Source organism: Lepus europaeus, chromosome 1 (assembly GCF_033115175.1).
Source record: "Lepus europaeus isolate LE1 chromosome 1, mLepTim1.pri, whole genome shotgun sequence".
Lineage (NCBI taxonomy): Eukaryota > Metazoa > Chordata > Mammalia > Lagomorpha > Leporidae > Lepus > Lepus europaeus.
This window is the reverse complement of record NC_084827.1, coordinates 75,557,227-75,577,492: the sequence shown is the minus strand read 5'-3', so window position 1 is coordinate 75,577,492 and position 20,266 is coordinate 75,557,227. Positions and strand designations below refer to the sequence as shown.

Here is a 20,266-nt window from a genome sequence, read left to right as displayed (position 1 = left end):
ACTTGTATGCCAGCAAACAGGGAAATCTATCAGAAATGGACAGATTCTTGGACACATACAACCTACCTAAATTGACCCAGGAAAACATAGAAAACCTAAACAGACCAATAACTGACACAGAAATTGAAACAGTAATAAAGGCCCTCCCAACAAAGAAAAGCCCAGGGCCAGATGGATTCACTGCTGAGTTCTACCAGACATTTAGAGAAGAACTAACTCCAATTCTTCTCAAACTATTCAGAGCAATCGAAAAAGAGGGAATCCTCCCAAATTCTTTCTATGAAGCCACCATCACCTCAATTCCTAAGCCAGAAACAGACGCAACATTGAAAGAGAATTACAGACCAATATCCCTGATGAACATAGATGCAAAAATTCTCAATAAAATTCTGGCCAATAGAATGCAACAACACATCAGAAAGATCATCCACCCAGACCAAGTGGGATTCATCCCCGGTATGCAGGGATGGTTCAACATTCGCAAAACAATCAACGTAATACACTACATTAACAGACTGCAGAAGAAAAACCATATGATTCTCTCAATAGACGCAGAGAAAGCATTTGATAAAATACAACACCCTTTCATGATGAAAACTCTAAGCAAACTGGGTATGGAAGGAACATTCCTCAATACAATCAAAGCAATATATGAAAAACCCACGGCCAACATCCTATTGGATGGGGAAAAGTTGGAAGCATTTCCACTGAAATCTGGTACCAGACAGGGATGCCCTCTCTCACCACTGCTATTCAATATAGTTCTGGAAGTTTTGGCCAGAGCTATTAGGCAAGAAAAAGAAATTAAAGGGATACAAATCGGGAAGGACGAACTCAAACTATCCCTCTTTGCAGATGATATGATTCTTTATTTAGGGGACCCAAAGAACTCTACTAAGAGACTGCTGGAACTCATCGAAGAGTTTGGCAAAGTAGCAGGATATAAAATCAATCCACAAAAATCAACAGCCTTTGTATACACAGGCAATGCCACGGCTGAGGAAGAACTTCTAAAATCAATCCCATTCACAATAGCTACAAAAACAATCAAATACCTTGGAATAAACTTAACCAAGGACGTTAAAGATCTCTATGATGAAAACTACAAAACCTTACAGAAAGAAATAGAAGAGGATACCAAAAAATGGAGAAATCTTCCATGCTCATGGATTGGAAGAATCAATATCATCAAAATGTCTATCCTCCCAAAAGCAATTTATACATTCAATGCAATACCCATCAAGATCCCGAAGAGCTTCTTCTCAGATCTAGAAAAAATGATGCTGAAATTCATATGGAGACACAGAAGACCTCGAATAGCCAAAGCAATCCTGTACAACAAAAACAAAGCCGGAGGCATCACAATACCTGATTTTAGGACATACTACAGGGCAGTTGTTATCAAAACAGCATGGCACTGGTACAGAAACAGATGGATAGACCAATGGAACAGAATAGAAACACCAGAAATCAATCCAAACATCTACAGCCAACTTATATTTGACCAAAGATCCAAATCTAATCCCTGGAATAAGGACAGTCTATTCAATAAATGGTGCTGGAAAAATTGGATTTCCACATGCAGAAGCTTGAAGCAAGACCCATACCTATCACCTTACACAAAAATTCACTCAACATGGATTAAAGACTTAAATCTACGACCCGAAACCATCAAATTATTAGAGAGCATTGGAGAAACCCTGCAAGATATAGGCACAGGCAAAGACTTCCTGGAAAATACTCCAACAGCACAGGCAGTCAAAACCAAAATTAACATTTGGGATTGCATCAAATTGAGAAGTTTCTGTACTTCGAAAGAAACAGTCAGGAAAGTGAAGAGGCAACCAACAGAATGGGAAAAAATATTCGCAAACTATACTACAGATAAAGGATTGATAACCAGAATCTACAAAGAAATCAAGAAAATCCACAACAACAGAACAAACAACCCACTGAAGAGATGGGCCAAGGACCTCAATAGACATTTTTCGAAAGAGGAAATCCAAATGGCCAACAGACACATGAAAAAATGTTCAAGATCACTAGCAATCAGAGAAATGCAAATCAAAACCACAATGAGGTTCCATCTCACCCCGGTGAGAATAGCTCACATTCAGAAATCTACCAACAACAGATGCTGGAGAGGATGTGGGGAAAAAGGGACACTAACCCACTGTTGGTGGGAATGCAAACTGGTTAAGCCACTATGGAAGTCTGTCTGGAGATTCCTCAGAAACCTGAACATAACCCTACCATACAACCCAGCCATCCCACTCCTTGGAATTTACCCAAAGGAATTTAATTTGGCAAATAAAAAAGCCATCTGCACCTTAATGTTTATTGCAGCTCAATTCACAATAGCTAAGACCTGGAACCAACCCAAATGCCCATCAACAGTAGACTGGATAAAGAAATTGTGGGACATGTACTCCATAGAATACTATACAGCAGTAAGAAACAATGAAACCCAGTCATTTGCAACAAGATGGAGCAATCTGGAAAACATCATGCTGAGTGAATTGAGCCAGTCCCAAAGAGAAAAATATCATTTATTTTCCCTGATCGGGGACAACTGAGCACCAAAGAGAAAACCTGTTAAGTGAAATGGACACTATAAGCAACAATGAACTGATCAGCTCCTGTCCTGACTTTAGATGTACAATGTAATACTCTATCCTTTTTAGTATTTGTTGTTGTTGTTGTTGTTCTAGTACTATTGGTTGAACTCAGTAATTAACACACAATTATTCTCAGGTGTTTAAATTTTAACTGAAAAGTGATCCCTGTTAAATCTAAGAGTGGAAAAAGAGAGGGAGGAGATGAACAATTTGGAACATGCTCAATCGGACTGGCCGCAAATGGTGGAGTTAGAAATGTGCAGGGGATTCCAACACAATCCCATCAAGATGGCATGTACCAATGCCATCGCACTAGTCCAAGTGATCAATTTCAGCTCACAATTGATAGCTCTGATAGGTCTAAGAGTCAAAGAGATCACACAAACAAGACAAGTATCTGCTAATACTAACTGATAGAATCAAAAAGGGAGAGAAAGATCCAACATGGGAAGTGGGATACACAGCAGACTCATAGGATGGCAGATGTCCTAGACAGCACTCCGGCCTCAGAATCAGCCCTTAAGGCATTCAGATCTGGCTGAAGAGCCCATGAGAGTATAGCAGGCATGGAAAGCCAAGATATCATGGGAAAAAAAAAAAAAGACCTAAATGAAGGATCTCTGTGAGTGAGATCCCAGTGGAAAGAACGGGGCCATCAAAGAAGGAGGTACCCTTCTCCGAAGGGAGGAGAGAACCTCCACTTTGACTATGACCCTATCGGAACAATATCAAAGTCAGCGAACTCTAAAGGCTTCCATAGCCCTGGCAACTCATGACTAGAGCCCAGGGAGATTACTGACGCAATGAACAGGAGTGTCAAATTGTTAAGTCAGCAACAGGAGTCACTGTGTACTTACACCCCATGCGGGATCTGTCCCTAATGTGTCGTCTAAAGCCAAGTGATGCTAGGACTGGTACTGAAACAGTATTTTTATACTTTGCGTTTCTGTGTGGGCGCAGACTGATGAGGTCTTTGCTAATTATATACTGAAGTGATTTTCTGTATATAAAGAGAATTGGAAATGAAAAAAAAAAAAACAACCTGGTGTTAAAATGGAAATGGCATAGAAAATTAATTATTTTGAAAAAAAAAATTATGTAGGATCTCTGTCTTTAAAGTGCTGTACATTGCTATTTAATGCTATAATTAGTAATCCAATGGTAGTTTTTTCACTTGATGTTGCTATATGGGCAAAATGTTGAAATCTTTACCTAGTATATACTAAACTGATCTTCTGTATACAAAGAGAATTGAAAATGAATCTTTACATGAATGGAAGGGGAGAGGGAGCGGGAGGGGGGAGGGTTGCGGGCGGGAGGGAAGTTATGGGGGGGGGAAGCCATTGTAACCCATAAGCTATACTTTGGAAATTTATATTCATTAAATAAAAGTTTAATAAAAAAAAATTAGGAACAACTTAAAATTTCACTGATAATGGATGGATTAAATGTTATTTGATGTACATTATGTGATAAACCTTGATCTATTTTAAAAGAAATCGATGTTTATGAATTGATATGGAAATGCCAGAGTACTTCAAAAAGTTAATAGAAAATGGAATTAAAATGCTAGTTAATCTTGATGCACAAACGTTGACATCTGTTGTCCAAATAATGAGTACCAAATCATAGCTAGATTGAAGGAGTATGTTCCTAATGTTACACAGTATAGTGGGTGGCTATAGTTCATAATAATCTATTGTATATTTTATAAGAAAATAGAAGAAAGAAGCCCAAAGTTTCCAAAAATAAAGTAATATTAAAGAAGTGGAAAAAAAAACAAATATTAATACATTTTCTACCCTCAGCAATCTCATGCTATAGTAAGGGAGATAAATAGGTAAATAAATAATTCATGACAGTAACGTAGGGAATATTAAAGTTGTATGAATTATGAAGATCAAGAGATCAAGGATCATTTTAGTGTAGTCATCTTCTGTGTGAGATGGTATCTTCCTGGGGACCTTTTAGCTGAGGGATTGTAATGGCTTTTAAATGGGTAGGACTAGGAACGTGAATGCCAAAGACTAGGACTATGTACTGGACAACTCTGTAATACTAAGTATTGTCTTGCTCAAATTTTCTGAAGGTTGAACTGAAAAGTCAACTAATAGTTGAATAATCACTTCATACCTGATCCTGGAAGGTGCATGCAAGTAAATGTTGTCAGAAAGTAATGTCTTTTTTAAAAAAATTTTTTTCTTTATTTACATTTTGTTTGAAAAGCAGAGACATAGAGATAGACAGAGAGATCACTCTCTTGGAGATCACTCTCCAAGTGTCCACAAAAATCTGGGCTAGGCCACACCGAAGCCAGGAGACAGGAATTTCCTTCACATCTCCTATGTGGATAGCAGTCATCCAAGTACTTGGGCCATCCTCCTGCAACCTTCCAGGGTGCACATGAGCAAGCAGCAGGATCAGAAATAGAGTAGCTACTACTTGAACCCAGCACTCTATGTGGGATGAGGTGTCCCAAGAGGCAACTTAACTGCTGTGCCAAATGCCCAGAAAGTGATGTTCTTATATCAGTAAAATGTGGCTTGCTAGCTGTAGGATTTTTCCAAAGAGTATTTGACCAAAACTTTCATTTGGTTAATTGAAATTTTTTAAGTTGTATCCTATTTATCTTAATAGAAGAATGTAAAATGCCAAGAGAAATTGAGTTTTTCCTCTTAGTTTTTCCTTTTTTTTCTTTGTAATTGTTTCCCAAAAGAATTGTATTGTTTGTGGTTAATTTGGTTACGGAGATATTTTTAAATTATATATATTTTATTTTCTAGGAGAATATCAACCAGCAAAGTGACAGTTCTGGGTTATGGTCTTTTAACCACAGATGCACAGAGTTTGATAGATGCATTGAATAACCAGAACTTCAAAGTAGTGATAGTGGATGAATCACACTACATGAAGTCCAGAAATGCAACCCGCAGCAAGATTTTATTGCCGCTAGTGCAGAGAGCCAAACGAGCCATTCTTCTTACCGGAACTCCGGCTTTGGGAAGGCCTGAAGAGGTACTAAACGTCTTTCTACTTTGGGCTTACGAACAACTGAAAAGGAAAATTATGTCAGCCACCTGTTTTGTTATTTTTAATTACAAATTAGATGCCCCAAATGCCAAATTGAGAATTTGTGCACAGCAATTAATGATCAAATATATATTTTATCTTGATTTATTTTTCTCTAGCTACATGTGAATGTTAGCCATGCTAGTAGGTATGTTTAAGGAATGGTTTTTAACTTTATTATAAAGTTTCCACATTTAATACAATGTATATAACTCTATACATATATATCAGAGATGTTTGTGTAGACCTAATCTTCATTTGCCTATCTATTTTGCATTGTATGCTAGTTAGGGTTGTATTGAATCTGCTTTATTTCTTTTATACTGCATTACAGAACTTTTCCTTATTCTTGCACTTCACAATCTACTTTGGTAGATGCATATGTGTAAACCATGTAAGTTATTCAGTTAGAATCAGGCTTTTTTAAATATCACATTTAGCTTTTGCCATGCAAACAGGCAGGTAGAGTATAGAATGGTTACAGGGTTGTAAAAAAAGAAATGGTAGTGAAATCTTAGGAGTCTGAGAAGATCAGTAGTTCCTAAGGAAGCCCTGTCTACCAATGAACACTGAGTCAGTGTTAGGATTTGTGTGTGATGGGATTGCTAGGAGAAATAAAGGAAATACTACTTTGAAAATGCCTAGCCTTGTGCCTCAGCACACAGTAAACACTCACCATATGGTAGCCACTATTATTAATTATTAACTCAAGCCTGGATGACAGCTATTATCATTGCATCTCTACAATGTTACCTAGGCCCTGCTTTTGAATTCCATCTTTGAGATCCTTATAACAATACATACATTGTGATAGTAAAACATTTATATTTTTTCTCTCACTTTACTGGAAGAGGGAGAAAGTAGACTCCAAATAATTTATTTTTGTTCCAAAATTATGTCATTGACTACTAAGGGCTGTTTACCATTTAAAAATCTTGGAATTTATCATTCAAGAAAGAGATTATATAGAAGATCTATATTTAAGTATATAAATTTAAATAAATACTTTATTAAGTATATATCAAGATATCTTTAAGTGATAATAAAAATGAATACTCATCACATAGCATAAGTAATAGAACAGTGGCCCTGTGTCCTACCATAAGACACTTTCAACCCCATCTAGGAAAAGCAAAGGTATATCCCAGTTTTGTAGAACCTAATGATTGCACAATATATTTAGAACTCTTTATGAAAAAGCATAGAAAATTTAAGTTTCTTCCCATTTTTTTTCCTTTTGAAGATTATTTTGGATATTCTAAGTCCCTTGAATTCTCACATGAATTTTTTTGTTGGCTTGTCATTTTTGGCATCTAATCCAGTTTGAATTTTTTTATTTATCTGAGAGACAGAGTTACAGAGAAAGGGACAGACAGAGAAAAAGTTCTTCCATCCACTGGCTCACTCTCCAGATGGTTGCAGGGGCTGAAGCTGAGCTGATCCGTAGCCAGGAAACAAGAGATTCTTAAGAGTTTTCCGCGTGGATGCACGGGCCCAAGCACTTGGGGCATCTTCCACTCATTGCTTTCCCAGTCCATAGCAGAGAGCTGATTCAGAAGAGGAGCAGCCAGGACTTGAACTGGAGCCTATATGGGGATGCTGGAACCGCAGACAGAGGCTTAGCTCAGTACGCCACAGTGCAGGCCCTTGAAATTTTTTTTAAGATCTAATTATTTATTAAATTTGAAAGGCAGAGTTACAGAGAGAGAGATATCCTTCATCCACCATTCACTCCCAAAATGACTGCAACAGCCAGGGCTGGGCCAGGATGAAGCCAGAAACCTCCTGCAGGTCTCCCATGTGGGTTTCAGGGGCCCAAGGACTCAGGCCATTTCTGCTACTCTGTCAGGTGCAGGAGCGGGGAGCTGGATCAGAAGTGGCACATCTGGGCCTCCGGGGCCTCAAATTGGTGCCCATATGGGATGCCTGAACTGCAGGCCACTGCGTAACCCACTGTGCCACAACACCAGCCTCCGTTTGAATTTTTATGCTTATTTTGTTTAATCTATAGGTTGCTTTGTAGGATATTACTATCTAAACAATGTTAAGTCTTCCATTCCCGGAACATTTGTATTTCCCCGATGGCTAGTCATCATGGGCATTTTTTCAAGTGTCTGTTGGCCATTTGGATTTCCTTTTTTGAAAAATGCCTGTTCAAGTCCTTTGCCCATTTCTTAACTGGATTGTTTGTTTTGTTGTTGTTAAATTTCTTGAGCGCTTTATAGATTTTTAGATATTAATCTTTTATCAGTTGCGTAGTTTGCACATATTTTCTCTCATTCTTTCAGTTGCCTGTTAGCTTTCCTGAGTGTTTCTTTTGCAGTGCAGAAGCTGTTCAGCTGGAAGTAATCCTGTTTGTCAGTTTTGGGTTTGATTCCCTGTGCTTCTGGGGTCTTTTCCCAGAAGTCTTTGCCTATGCCAATGTCTTGCAGAGTTTCCCCATTGTTCTCTTGTAATTTGATGATATTGGGTCATAGATTCAGGTCCTTGATCCATTTTGAGTGGATTTTTATATAAGGTATAAGGTAGGGATCTTGTTTCACACTTCTGCACACCCAGAGATCCAGTTTTCCCAGCACCATTTGTTGAAGAGACTGTCCTTGCTCCAGAGACTGATTTTAGCTTTGTCAGAGATAAAGTTGGTTGTAGATGCATGGATTGATTTCTAGAGTTTCTATTCTATTTCATTGGTCTACATATCTATTTTTGTGTCAATACCAGGACATTTTGATTATAACTGCCCCGTAGTGTATCTTGAAATTTGGTATTATGATGCCTCAGGCTTAATTTTTGTTGTATAGGATTGTTTTGGCTAGTTGGGGACTCTTGTACTTCCATATGAATTTTAACGTCCTTGTTTCTAGATCTGGGAAAAGTCTCATTGATATTTTGATTCGGATCCCATTGAATTTGTAATTTGCTTCCTGTAGTTTGGACATTTTGATGATATTAATCTTATAATCCACAAACATGGAAGATTTTTCCATTTTTTGTGTCTGTTTTGTAATTTTCATCATAGAGGTCTTTTACCTTGTTGGTTAAATTTATTCCAAATCATTTAAATTTTTTCTGTAGCTATTTTGAATGGGATTGATCTTAGTAGTTCTTTCTCAACTGTGGCATTGTCTGTGTATACAAAGGCTATTGTTTCTGTGTGTTAATTTTATATTCTACCACTTTGTCAGAATCTTTTATAGTTCCAGTAGTCTCTTAGTGGAGTCTTTTGATTCCCTTATTTATAGAATCGTCATCTGCAAATAGGGATAGTTTGACTTCCTCCTTCCCAATTTGTATCCCTTTGATTTCTTTTTCTTGCCTAATAGCTCTGGCTAAAACTTCCAGGACTATATTGAAAACCAGTGGTCAGAGTGGGCACCCTTGTCTGGTTCTGGATCTCAGTGGAAATGCTTCCAACAGTAAGATACCAGCCATGGGTTTGTCATATATTGCCTTGATTGTGTTCAGGAATGTTCCTTCTACACCCAATTTGGTTAAGGTTTTCATCATGAAAGAATATTGTATTTTATCAGATGCTTTCTCGGTATCTATTAAAATAATCATATGGTTTTTATTTTTCAGTTTGTTAATGCGATGTATCACATTTCTTGAGTTGTAAATACTGTACCTGCATACCTGGGATAAATCTACCTTGGTCTGGGTAAATGATCTTTCTGATGTGCTCTTGGATTCGATTAGCTAGTATTTTGTTGAGGATTGTTGCATCTATGTTCATCGGGAATATTGGTCTATAGTTTTCTTTCTCTGTTGTATCTTTTTCTAGTTAGGTGATGCTGGCCTCAAAGAAGGAGTTTGGGTGGATTCCCTCCCTTTCAAAACTTTTGAATAGTTTGAAAAAGAAGTGGAATTAGTTTTTAAAAGTCTGGTTGAATTCAGCAGTGAAGCCATCCTGTCCTGGCCTTTTCTTTTTTGGGAGGGACTTTATTACTGATTTAATCTCCTTCTTGTTATTGGTTTGTTTAGAGTTTCTATGTCTTCATGACTCATTTTTGGTAGATTGCGTGTGTCCAGGAATCTATCCATTCTAGTTTATCTAATTTGTTGGCATACTGCTCTTTGTAGTAATTTCTAATGAGTCTTTTTATTTCTGTGGTATCTTTTGTTACATCTCCTTTTTCATCTCTGATTTTGTTTGATTTGGGTCTTTTCCTGTTTTTTTTTATTAAGTTATTTGTGCCAATTGTGTATCAATTTTGTTGATTTTTTTCAAAAAACCAGCTCTTCATTTCACTGATCTTTTGAATTGTTCTTTTGGTTTCAGTTTTGTTTATTTTTCTCTAATTTTAATTATTTCTTTCCTCCTACTAATTTTGGGTCTGGTTTGCTGCAGTTTTTCTAGATCCTTGAGATGCATTGATAGCTCATTTATTTGGTGCCTTTCCAATTTCTTGATGTAGGCACCAGTTGCTATAAACTTCCCTCTTAACACTACTTTTGCTTTTTCCTATAAGTTTTGATATTGTCATCTTCATTCATTTCCAGAATTTTTTTTTTATTTCCCTTTTGATTTCTTCTGTGATCTACTGTTCATTCAGGAGCATGTTGTTCAGTCTCCACGTGTTTGCTTTTGTTTTTGAGATTCTTGGGTTGTTGATTTCCAGCTTCATTCCATGGTGGTCAGAGAAAATGCACAGTATGATTTCTATTATTTTTTTTTTAAATTTGCTGAGACTTGCTGTATCACTTATCATATGGTCAATCCTGGAGAAAGTTCCCTGCACTGATGAAAAGAATGTGTATGAAAAACTGTGGGATGAAATGTTCTGTAGATATGTTAGGTCCATTTGGTCCATAGTGTCAATTAGCTCTGTTGTCTCTTTGTTGATTTTCTGTCTAGTTGACTTGTCCATTGATGAGAATACGATGTTGAAGTCCCCCATTACTATTGTATTGGAGTCTATGTCTCTTTTAAGTCCACTAACATTTGTTTTAAATGGCCAGGTGCTCTAGCTTTGGGTGCATATGCATTTATTATTGTCAGATCTTCCTGTTGAATTGATCCCTTAATCACTGCATAGTTCCCTTCTTTGTCTCTTTTAATAGTTTTTGTGTTAAAGTTTATTTTGTCTGATATTCAAGTGGCATGCACAAAAGCCTCTACAGCCGGTATTGATGTCAGAATGGCTCCTTCTCCCTGCCCATTGCCTGGTGCACATACCTGAGCTGCTTCAGCTGCTACTGCTGTCAAGATAGAGTCTAGTACTTGCCACATACTGAATGCACACACAATAGCTGCCACAACTGCAACTTATATTAAAAATGGAACCTGCCCTCTCTCAGCCGGTTGCTGGGCAACTTGGGGGGGGGGCAGGGAGAGGGAGAAACGCACCCCTTTATTTCACTGGGTTAGTGGGGACCATATACCCTTCAGGACTCCAGGCTGGATTGAAAGGCAGTGTAGTCCACCAGACTCTCCCTCTGGCTGTATCACCGGTAGCACGAGCCACTGCAGTCTGATCTCACCTTGCTCTCCAAAACTGGAGCTTTCTCTGTCTTTCAGCTGCCAGGGTCATGTGTTTTGTCCGTACTTGTTGCCATGTGTCTCCACCTTCCACGCAGATCCACAGCATCACTCTTCCTTTCATAGAATCACCACTGCAGTTTTCTGTCTAACTCTCCTCTGAGAATGTACTTTTTCCACTTTTTTTTTAAACTATTTTCCCCTAACTTAGAGCAACATCCCTATTCCCTAACCCACCATCTTGGAATCTATTTTATTTTAATTTTTAAAAATTTATTTGGGGGGCTGGGGCTGTGGTGTAGTGGGTACACCCTGGCCTACAGCGCTGGCATCCCATATGGATGCTGGTTCTAGTCCTGGCTGCTCCACTTCTGATCCAGCTCTCTGATATGGCCTGGGAAAGCAGGAGAAGATGGCCCAAGTCCTTGGGCCCCTGCACCCGTGTGGGAGACCGGGAAGAAGCTCCTGGCTCCTGGCTTTGGATCAGTGCAACTCTGGCTAATTGGAGAGTGAACCATTGGATGGAAGACCTCTGTCTCTCTCTCTCTCTCTCTCTCTCTCTCTCTCTGCCTCTCTTCTCTCTGTGTAACTCTGACTTTCAAATAAATAAATAAATCTTTAAAAAAATTTATTTGGGAGAGAAAGCTGTCATCCACTTGTTCACTGCCCAGATGGCTACTGTAATGGGAGCTAAAGCTGGAAGCTGGAAAGAGTTGAGTTTTCCTATGTGTATGGCAGGAGTACAAGTATTTGATCCATCACCACTCTCCAAGGTCCATAATAGCAGGGACCAGTGATCAGGAGCTAGAGGTGGGAATCAACTCAAGCACTCTGTGGGTCCTAGGCATTGTAAACAGTGGATTTTATGCTAGCCCAAATGCACACTTCCCCTCCTCATTTTTTTTTAAGATTTATTTATTTATTTGAAACTCAGAGTTACATGAGAGAGGAGAGGCAGAGAGAGAGAGAGGTCTTCCGTCTGATGGTTCACTCCCCAGTTGGCCGCAATGGCCAGAGCTGCGCCGATCTGAAGCCAGAGCCAGGAGCTTCTTCCAGGTCTCCCATACAGGTGCAGGGGCCCAAGGACTTGGGCCATCCTATACTGCTTTCCCAGACCATCGCAGAGAGCTGGATCAGAAGTGAAGCAGCCAGGACTAGAATCGGCATCCATATGGGATGCCAGCGCTTCAGGCCAGGGCGTTAACCCGCTGTTCCACAGCACCAGCCCCATCCCTCCTCTTTTTTTACTTTTATTCCTTGGTATTTTTTATTGATTAATTCTATTATAAACTGATTGTTTTCTCAATTTTATTTTAGATTGTTTGTTGCTGAACATAGAAATACAATATTTTGTGTGTATTTTTAATGTATCTTTTAAACTTTCTGAACTCATTTATTAGATTAATATTATTTTAGTGAATTCCTTGGGGTTCTTTATATAGAAGATCCTGTCACTTGCAGATATAGTTATACTTCTTCCTTTCCAATATTGATGATTTTTATTTCATGTTCTTACCTGATTATCCTGTTAGAACCTTGAGTACAGCGTTAAGTGAAAATGGCAGGAGTAGGCATCCATATTTTGTTCCTAATCTTACAGAAAAAGCTTTTAACCTTTCTTCTTATACTATTCATGATTTTCTTATATTTTTAAAATCAGGTTGAGGTAGTGCCTTTCTACTCCTTGCTTATTCAATGTTTAATCATAAAAAGATGTTTAATTTTGTCAAGTGCTTTTTCTGCTTCTACTGAGCTAATTTTTGGGGTTTTTTCCTTCATTCTATTGGTAGGGTGTATTACATTAATTGGTTTTTGGATTTCAAACTAGCATTGCTTTCTTGGGATAAGTATCACTAGTTATAGTCTATAATTGTTTTTATACTTTGCTCGATTAGGATTGATGATATTGTGTTGATGATTATTACATTTATTTATTTATTTATTTTGTTTTGACAAACAGAGTTAGACAGAGAGAGAGAGAGACAGAGAGAAAGGTCTTCCTTCCGTTGGTTCACTCCCCAAATGGCTGCCACATCTGGCACGCTGCGCTGATCCGAAGCCAAGAGCCAGGTGCTTCCCCCTGGTCTCCCATGCGGGTGCAGGGCCCAACCACTTGGGCCATCCTCCACTGCACTCCCGGGCCACAGCAGAGAACTGGACTGGAAGAGGAGCAACTGGGACTAGAACTGGCTCCCCAGCTGGGACTAGAACCCGGGGTACCGGCGCCACAGGCGGAGGATTAACCTAGTGAGCCACAGCGCCAGCCTCGATTATTACATTTATATTGATAAGATATATTGGTGTATAGTTTACTTGAGATAGGTTGGTTTGGTTTTGGTATCAAGATAATAATGGTCCCATAGAATGAGTTGGGAAATGATCCATCCTCTTCTGACTTGTGGAAGAGTTTGTGAAATATTAGTAATCTTTTTTTAATTTTTTATATTCAGTGGTAAAGCTATGTGGGCTTGGGCTTTTCTTTATGGCTACTTTTTGGATAACTTATTCAATGTTTTTACTGAATATATATCTATTCAAATTGTCTTTTTCTTCTTGAGTCAGTATTAATACTTTGTGTCTTCCTGGAAACTTAACCGTTTCATTTGGGTTATCTAAGTTACTGGCAAATAGGTGTTCCTTGTATTCCTTTATAATTCCTTGTATTTGTGTGATATTAATGGTAATGTCCTCTCTTTCATTCCTCATTTTAGTAATTTGAGTTTCTTCTCTTTCTTCCCGTGTCCAGTCTCCCTAAAGTTGTCTCTGTGTGGCTGATCTGTTCAAGAAACAGCTTTTGGTTTTATAGATTTTCTCTATTGTTTCTTTATTTTCAATTGTCTTTATTCATATTCTAATATTTGTGTCCTTTATTCTATTTGCTTTCATTTTAGTGTTCTCTGCTTTTTCCATGTGTTAAGGTGAAAAGTAGATTCTTGGTATGAGATCTTTTTTCTTTTTCAACATAGGCATATGTAGCTACAGATTTTCCTCTAAGCAAGTCTTTGCTGCAGCTCATGTTTTGAAAGTTTGTACTTTAATTTCATTATCTCAAAGTCTTCTCTAATTTCTCTTGTGATTTCTTCTTTTGACATACTGGATATTTTGAAATATGTCTTCATATTAAAAGGATGTTGTTTGAGTGTAAATATGCTTTGATTGTGTCCCTCCAGGTTCATATGTTGGAAGCTTAGTCCCTAGGGTTACCAATGAGACAGATGCAGCTTAGTGGGAGATCCTTGAGGACATGCTCTTAGAAGTGAGGGGCCGGTACTGTGGTGTAGCTGCAGTGCTGGCATCCCATGTGAGCACCTCTTCAAATCCCGGCTGCTCCACTTCTAATCTGGCTCTCCGCTGTGGCCTGGGAAAACAGTGGAAGATGGTCAGAAGTCCTTGGGCCCCTGTACCCACATGGGAGACCCGGAAGATCTGGCTCCTGGCTTTGGATCGGCCCAGTTCCAGCCATTGTGACCAATTGGGGAGTGAACCAGCAGATAGAAGACCTCTCCTTCTCTCTCTCTCTCTCTCTCTCTCTGCCTCTCCTTCTCTCTCTGTGTAACTCTTTCAAATAAATAAATCTTAAAAAGAAAAAAGAAGAAGAAGAAGAAGAAGAAGTGATTGTGGGGCTTCATCCTATTTGGCTTCCTTTTTGACACGGGAATGCAGTTACTCACTCCACAGACACTGTTGCCATGATGTTGTCTCCCAATAGGTCCTCACCAGAATCTGAACCAAAGGAGCTGTCAGATTTTAAACTTTCATCCTCCCAAACTGTGAGCTAAATAAACCTCTTTTCTTCACGAGTAGCCTACCTCAGATATTTTATTACAGTAATGAAAAGTGGAATAATACAGATGTAAAGCACTGAACTTGCTTTAGAAAACACTTTGGCAGTTCCTTAAAATGTTAAACCTAGTGTTACCATATGATCCAACAGTTCCATCCCTAGGTATATACTCAACAGAACTGGAAATATATGTTCACAAAAAATGTTGTCCAAATGTTTATAGTAGTATTATTCATGATATTCAAAAGGTGAAAACAACTAAAATGTCCCTGAATTGATGAATAAATAAATAAAATATGATATATATATGTAATGGAATATTATTAGAATATAAAAGAAATGAAGGAATATACATGCAACAAAATGATGAAACTTGAAAGCACTATGCTAAGTGAAAGAAGCCAGATGCAAAAGACTACGTATTATATGTTTCTATTTATATGAAATATCCAGAATAGGAAAGTTCATGAAGACAAAAATAGATTAATAGTTTTCAGGATCTGAGGGAGAAGAAATGGGCAGTGACTACTAATGGGTATAGAGTTTCTTTTGGTTGATAAAAGTATTCCAGAATCAGAGATTGGTGATTGATGTATACTTTGTGAATGTACTAAAAGTCACTCAATTGTGTACTTCAAAAGTGTGAACTTTAGGGTATATGAGCTGTATCTCAATAAAGTCTGCTATTTCAAAAAGTGTATTAAAACAACAGTGAGATACTGCTCTGTGCAGCCTATTAGAGTTGTAAAAATGAAAAGATTTCATGATATTGTTAAGGTGAGTATACATTTAGACAAGACTGGCCAGCATGGTAATATTCATCAAACATTAAACAGCATAACCTTAAACCCAGCTATTCTGTTTCTGAAAATGTGTCCTATAATACCTTTAACACAAATATAGACAAATATAAAGATTAATGGCTAATAGATGTAGATATCAATACCTACTCCTACCCCTGTATATTCATACATACAGTATGTATACATACAAAGTTACATAGTTATTTTTATAACTGCATAAAAGGTAGAAGCAGCCTATATGCCTAGTATCAGGAGTCACATTTAAATATTTTGCAGTACATCTATATAACAGAGGGTTCCTATTCAGTCTGTAAATGATGTATTATTATGATGCATGTCTTATATAATTTTCATAACCAAGTAAACATAGGTACTTTAAAGTTATTCTAAGACATATTTTGAGGCTGGCGCCGCGGCTTAATAGGCTAATCTTCCACCTGCGGCACCGGCATCCCAGATTCTAGTCCCGGTTGGGGTGCCAGATTCTGTCCCGATTGCTCCTCTTCCTGTCCAGCTCTCTGCTGTGGCCCGGGAGTGCAGTGGAGGATAGCCCAAGTGCTTGGGCCCTGCACCGGCATGGGAGACCAGGAGAAGCACCTGGCTCCTGGCTTCAGATCAGCGCAGTTCGCCGGCCACAGCGGCCACTGGGGGGTGAACCAATGGAAAAGGAAGACCTTTCTCTCTGTCTCTCTCTCACTGTCCACTCTGCCTGTCAAAAAAAAAAAAAAGACATATTTTGAGGGCCAAATTTTTAGTTGTATACAGCATGTATGATTCTCTTCATTTGAACAAAAGAAAATATATACATATATATATGCGTAAAAATCTGTAAGCATATTTAAGAAAAAGATAACAATTTACCCTGAAGAATGGTATGGCAGAGTTGGGCATGGAGAAGAAGGAAAGGCCTTAGGGAAGAAGTAGATTTTTCACAATTTGTACCATTTTATTAACTTCTTTTTAATCAATGTAATAATAATTTGCTTAAAACTGTTACAACATATTGAGCATACTTGTATTGTTTCAGCTCTTTATGCAGATTGAAGCTCTCTTCCCCCAAAAATTTGGGACGTGGACTGAGTATGCCAAAAGATACTGTAATGCACATGTCAGGTATAAGATACTATTTTCTATAAACTTTTTTCCTTATGTATTTACTGTGAATAGTAAGCTTTATTAGTCATTATTTTTTTCCAGTGCTTTTCAAACTTCTGGTACCAATGGAATAAATTCTTTAAGTTTGTGTGAATGATCTATATGTAAAATTTATAAAACTTAAAGATAATGCTAGAATTTTTGTATATTTTTTATTTCCACTTTTTAATTTTTGAAATTATTTATTTTTATCAACTAGATAATATATGGGTACTTCAAAAAGTTCATGGAAATAGAATTAAAAAATAAATTTATTTTGATACAAAAAATTTGTATGTGACAAAGCATGTATGATTATACATATATAAAATCATTTCATTTTATTTCTACATATATATAAAAAAGCTTCAAAAAGTTTGTGGAAATGGAATTAAAAGAATAAAAAAATAAGTTATTTCTCACCATAAACTCCATCAACTTTAAGACGCTTATAAGTGGTGATACTAGCTATTTAGTCCATTCCATAAGATTTGAGGGTCCTGTGAATTTAATAATGCTATTGCTGTCTGTATTATTAACTAAAGAAAAGTGAGTTTCCTTTAAGACTTTATGGTTAGAAAGCAAAAAGAATTCAGAAGGAGCCAAATCAGGAATGTATGGTGTATACCTAATGATTTCCCATCAAAACTATTGCAAAGTTATCATTGTTTGATGAGAAAAATGAGAGAGCCAGAACTTTACTGTGGTGAAGGATTCTGTGTTGCAGCTTTCCCAGGCATTGTTCAGCTAATGCTTTGGATAACTTTCTTAAAACACTGCAGATAGTATCATTCTTTAGCCATCTAGAAAGTCAATAAGAAAAATGCCTTCAATATCCTCTCAAAACTGTTGCCATGACCTTTGCCCGTGACAGGTCTGCTTTTAGTTTTACCGGACCACTTCTACTGCATGGTAACCATTGCCTTGGTTGTGCTTTGTCTTCAGGATCTTACTGGTAAAGCCACATTTCATCTCCTGCTACATATTTTGAATTCCATGCATATGAGAGCTGTTTAAAAAGTTCATATAAAATGAATATCATGATAAAACTATGCATGGATCTTGGATTTTTGGCACTAAAATAAATTTGCCTTTTAATTTTTGAAGTACCCTCATATATATATTTACAAAACCATATGGTTATATATATACATATTTATAAATAAAATTGCATGCTTAGTATGTAACTTCTTGACATTAACCAAATCAGTATGAGACTTACTAAATAAATTATGGGTACATCCATATAAAAGAAAACTATACAGTCTTAGAAAAGATTAGGGGCTGGCGCCCTGGCGCACTAGCTTGATCCTCTGCCTGTGGCGCTGGCATCCCATATGGGTGCCGGGTTCTGGTCCTGGTTGCTCCTCTTCCAGTCCAGCTCTGTGCTGTGGCCTGAGAAGGCAGTGGAGCTTGGCCCAGGTGCTTGGGCCCTGGCACCCGCGTGGGAGACCAGGAGGAGGCACCTGGCTCCTGGCTTCAGATCGGCGCAGCTCCAGCTGTTGCGGCCATTTGGGGAGTGAACCAGCAGATGGAAGACCTTTCTCTCTCTCTCTCTCTCTCACTCACTGTTTGTAACTCTACCTGTCAAATAAATAAATTTAAAAATCTTTAAAAAAAAAAGAAAAAGAAAAATTAATGCAACTTAGCATATACTGATAACAAAGAATGTCTAAGATACATTAATGAAAGAAAAAATTACAGAAAATTGTGTTATCTTTTTTAAAAAAAGTGTTTATACCTACTAACAGATACCACATACATCACACACACACATGCGAACATTTTAATTTTGTCTGGAAATCCCAGAATTTTCAACATGATAGCCCCTGACCCAGGTGAAAGCCTGGGTCTTCTCTGTAGAAACCATTGGGCACTGTGGAGTCTGCTTTGCTTGCTGTAAGTTCAACTATTCAGCCATAATGTGAGTACTTAGCTGGCTGGAGATTTATAAGGAACCATATTTCAGTGACATGAAATGGGTTTGTTAGGGAACATAGCTCACATTGCGTTCTCCACTGGAATGAGTTACTATTTAGCAGCTCCTAAACAGTAAGAACATTTGTCTTCTCGAGGTTATTTTCCCAGTGTCTAGTACAGCACCTGTCATGTACTATTCATTATTTATTCGGTCATTGGAAATTAGATCTGTTTGTCCTTATGTACCTCCTGCACATGGATGATGTCATTCCTCTTGCTAAATTCACAGAAGCTGCCAAGCTGATGGATTTACTCAGATGTAACTTTAAACTGCTCATGAAAATTAATATGGTATTAAAAAATAAGCAGCACAACCATCTTGAAGAAGGATTTCTCACAATGTAAATATGGCATTCCCTGAGTGCATAGAGCTAGACTGCATATGTGGATAACTTTCCTACCTCAAAGTCTGGTCTTCTTCATTTTGACTTTAAATTATGAGCAAAACAAAGATTATTCTTAAACTCATGGAACTCCTAAGAAAAGTTCTTATGTAGTTTTCACTGTAATGTTTATTGTAATACTGTGTAAAATAAAAATTGGAGAATCTAGTGTCATTTGGCTAATTTTTGTTAGGAATGTTAAGCTGAAATAGCTTTGTGACTGGGGTGAAGTAGGTATATATTAATCAGTTTTAATTAAGCTCTAAACCAATTTGGGTAATTGTTTGATCAAAGTAGTCTTTAGTCTTTGCCAAGTGATTTCTTTTTTTTTAACAATACTTGGAAATTAAAAAGTGACGTTTTGACCCTTCCTTCCACCTGGAAATCTACAGTAGCATCTGTTGTGAAACTGTTAGTTTCTTATCCTCTTCGTTCCCTCTGAACAATATTCTGGTTTGGTGTGGGTGGATATAACTGGGGGAAGTTAACGCTGTATTCCATTCACTGGTGGATTGTGGTCAGTCTTAGCCATTTAGCGCATAGCATTTTTCAGATGACAATTATTGTTCTAGGGAAAGGCTTTATTTCAAAGGTGAAGGAAAGGATGCTTTCTGAGTATGAGCATCTCATACTGTTGCTTGTTCTCTGACTGTATTACATATCCTGTTTAGATGAGACAAGATCTTTGATGTCATAGATCTAGGAGGCTTCTGGACTGAATTTATTTTTATGTATTGCAATCCATTTCTTTTTTACTAGGCTATCTTGATTCAGAGTTTCAGTTCCTTCTAGTTGTATTCCTTGAAGTTGTGGTTCCTAGTACATCATGCCTAAATATTAATTTTATTCCCATGAAAAATCTGTTTTCTATGTTGGTCAGAATTTTGGAGGAGCCTGTAATCATGATTCTTGCAGGCTATAGATGCTGGAAGTTTGCCTACATAAAATAAACATGCTTACTGGATTTAAAATTGGGGGACTGTAAAAATCCAAGTGGTCTGTAAGTGGCTTTTTTT

At 37.7% G+C, this 20,266-nt stretch overlaps 1 protein-coding gene across 6 annotated transcripts in view; it reads left to right on the top strand.

Moving 5' to 3' along the window:
• Positions 1-20,266, top strand: part of ZRANB3 (zinc finger RANBP2-type containing 3) — a 305,721-nt gene that overhangs the window by 155,525 nt on the left and 129,930 nt on the right. For all 6 annotated transcript variants that reach the window (XM_062186061.1, XM_062186026.1, XM_062186034.1 and 3 more), the window contains 2 exons: positions 5,402-5,633; positions 16,781-16,866. In XM_062186061.1, the coding sequence (XP_062042045.1) occupies positions 5,402-5,633; positions 16,781-16,866 (318 nt within the window). The remainder of the gene's footprint in view (positions 1-5,401; positions 5,634-16,780; positions 16,867-20,266) is intronic.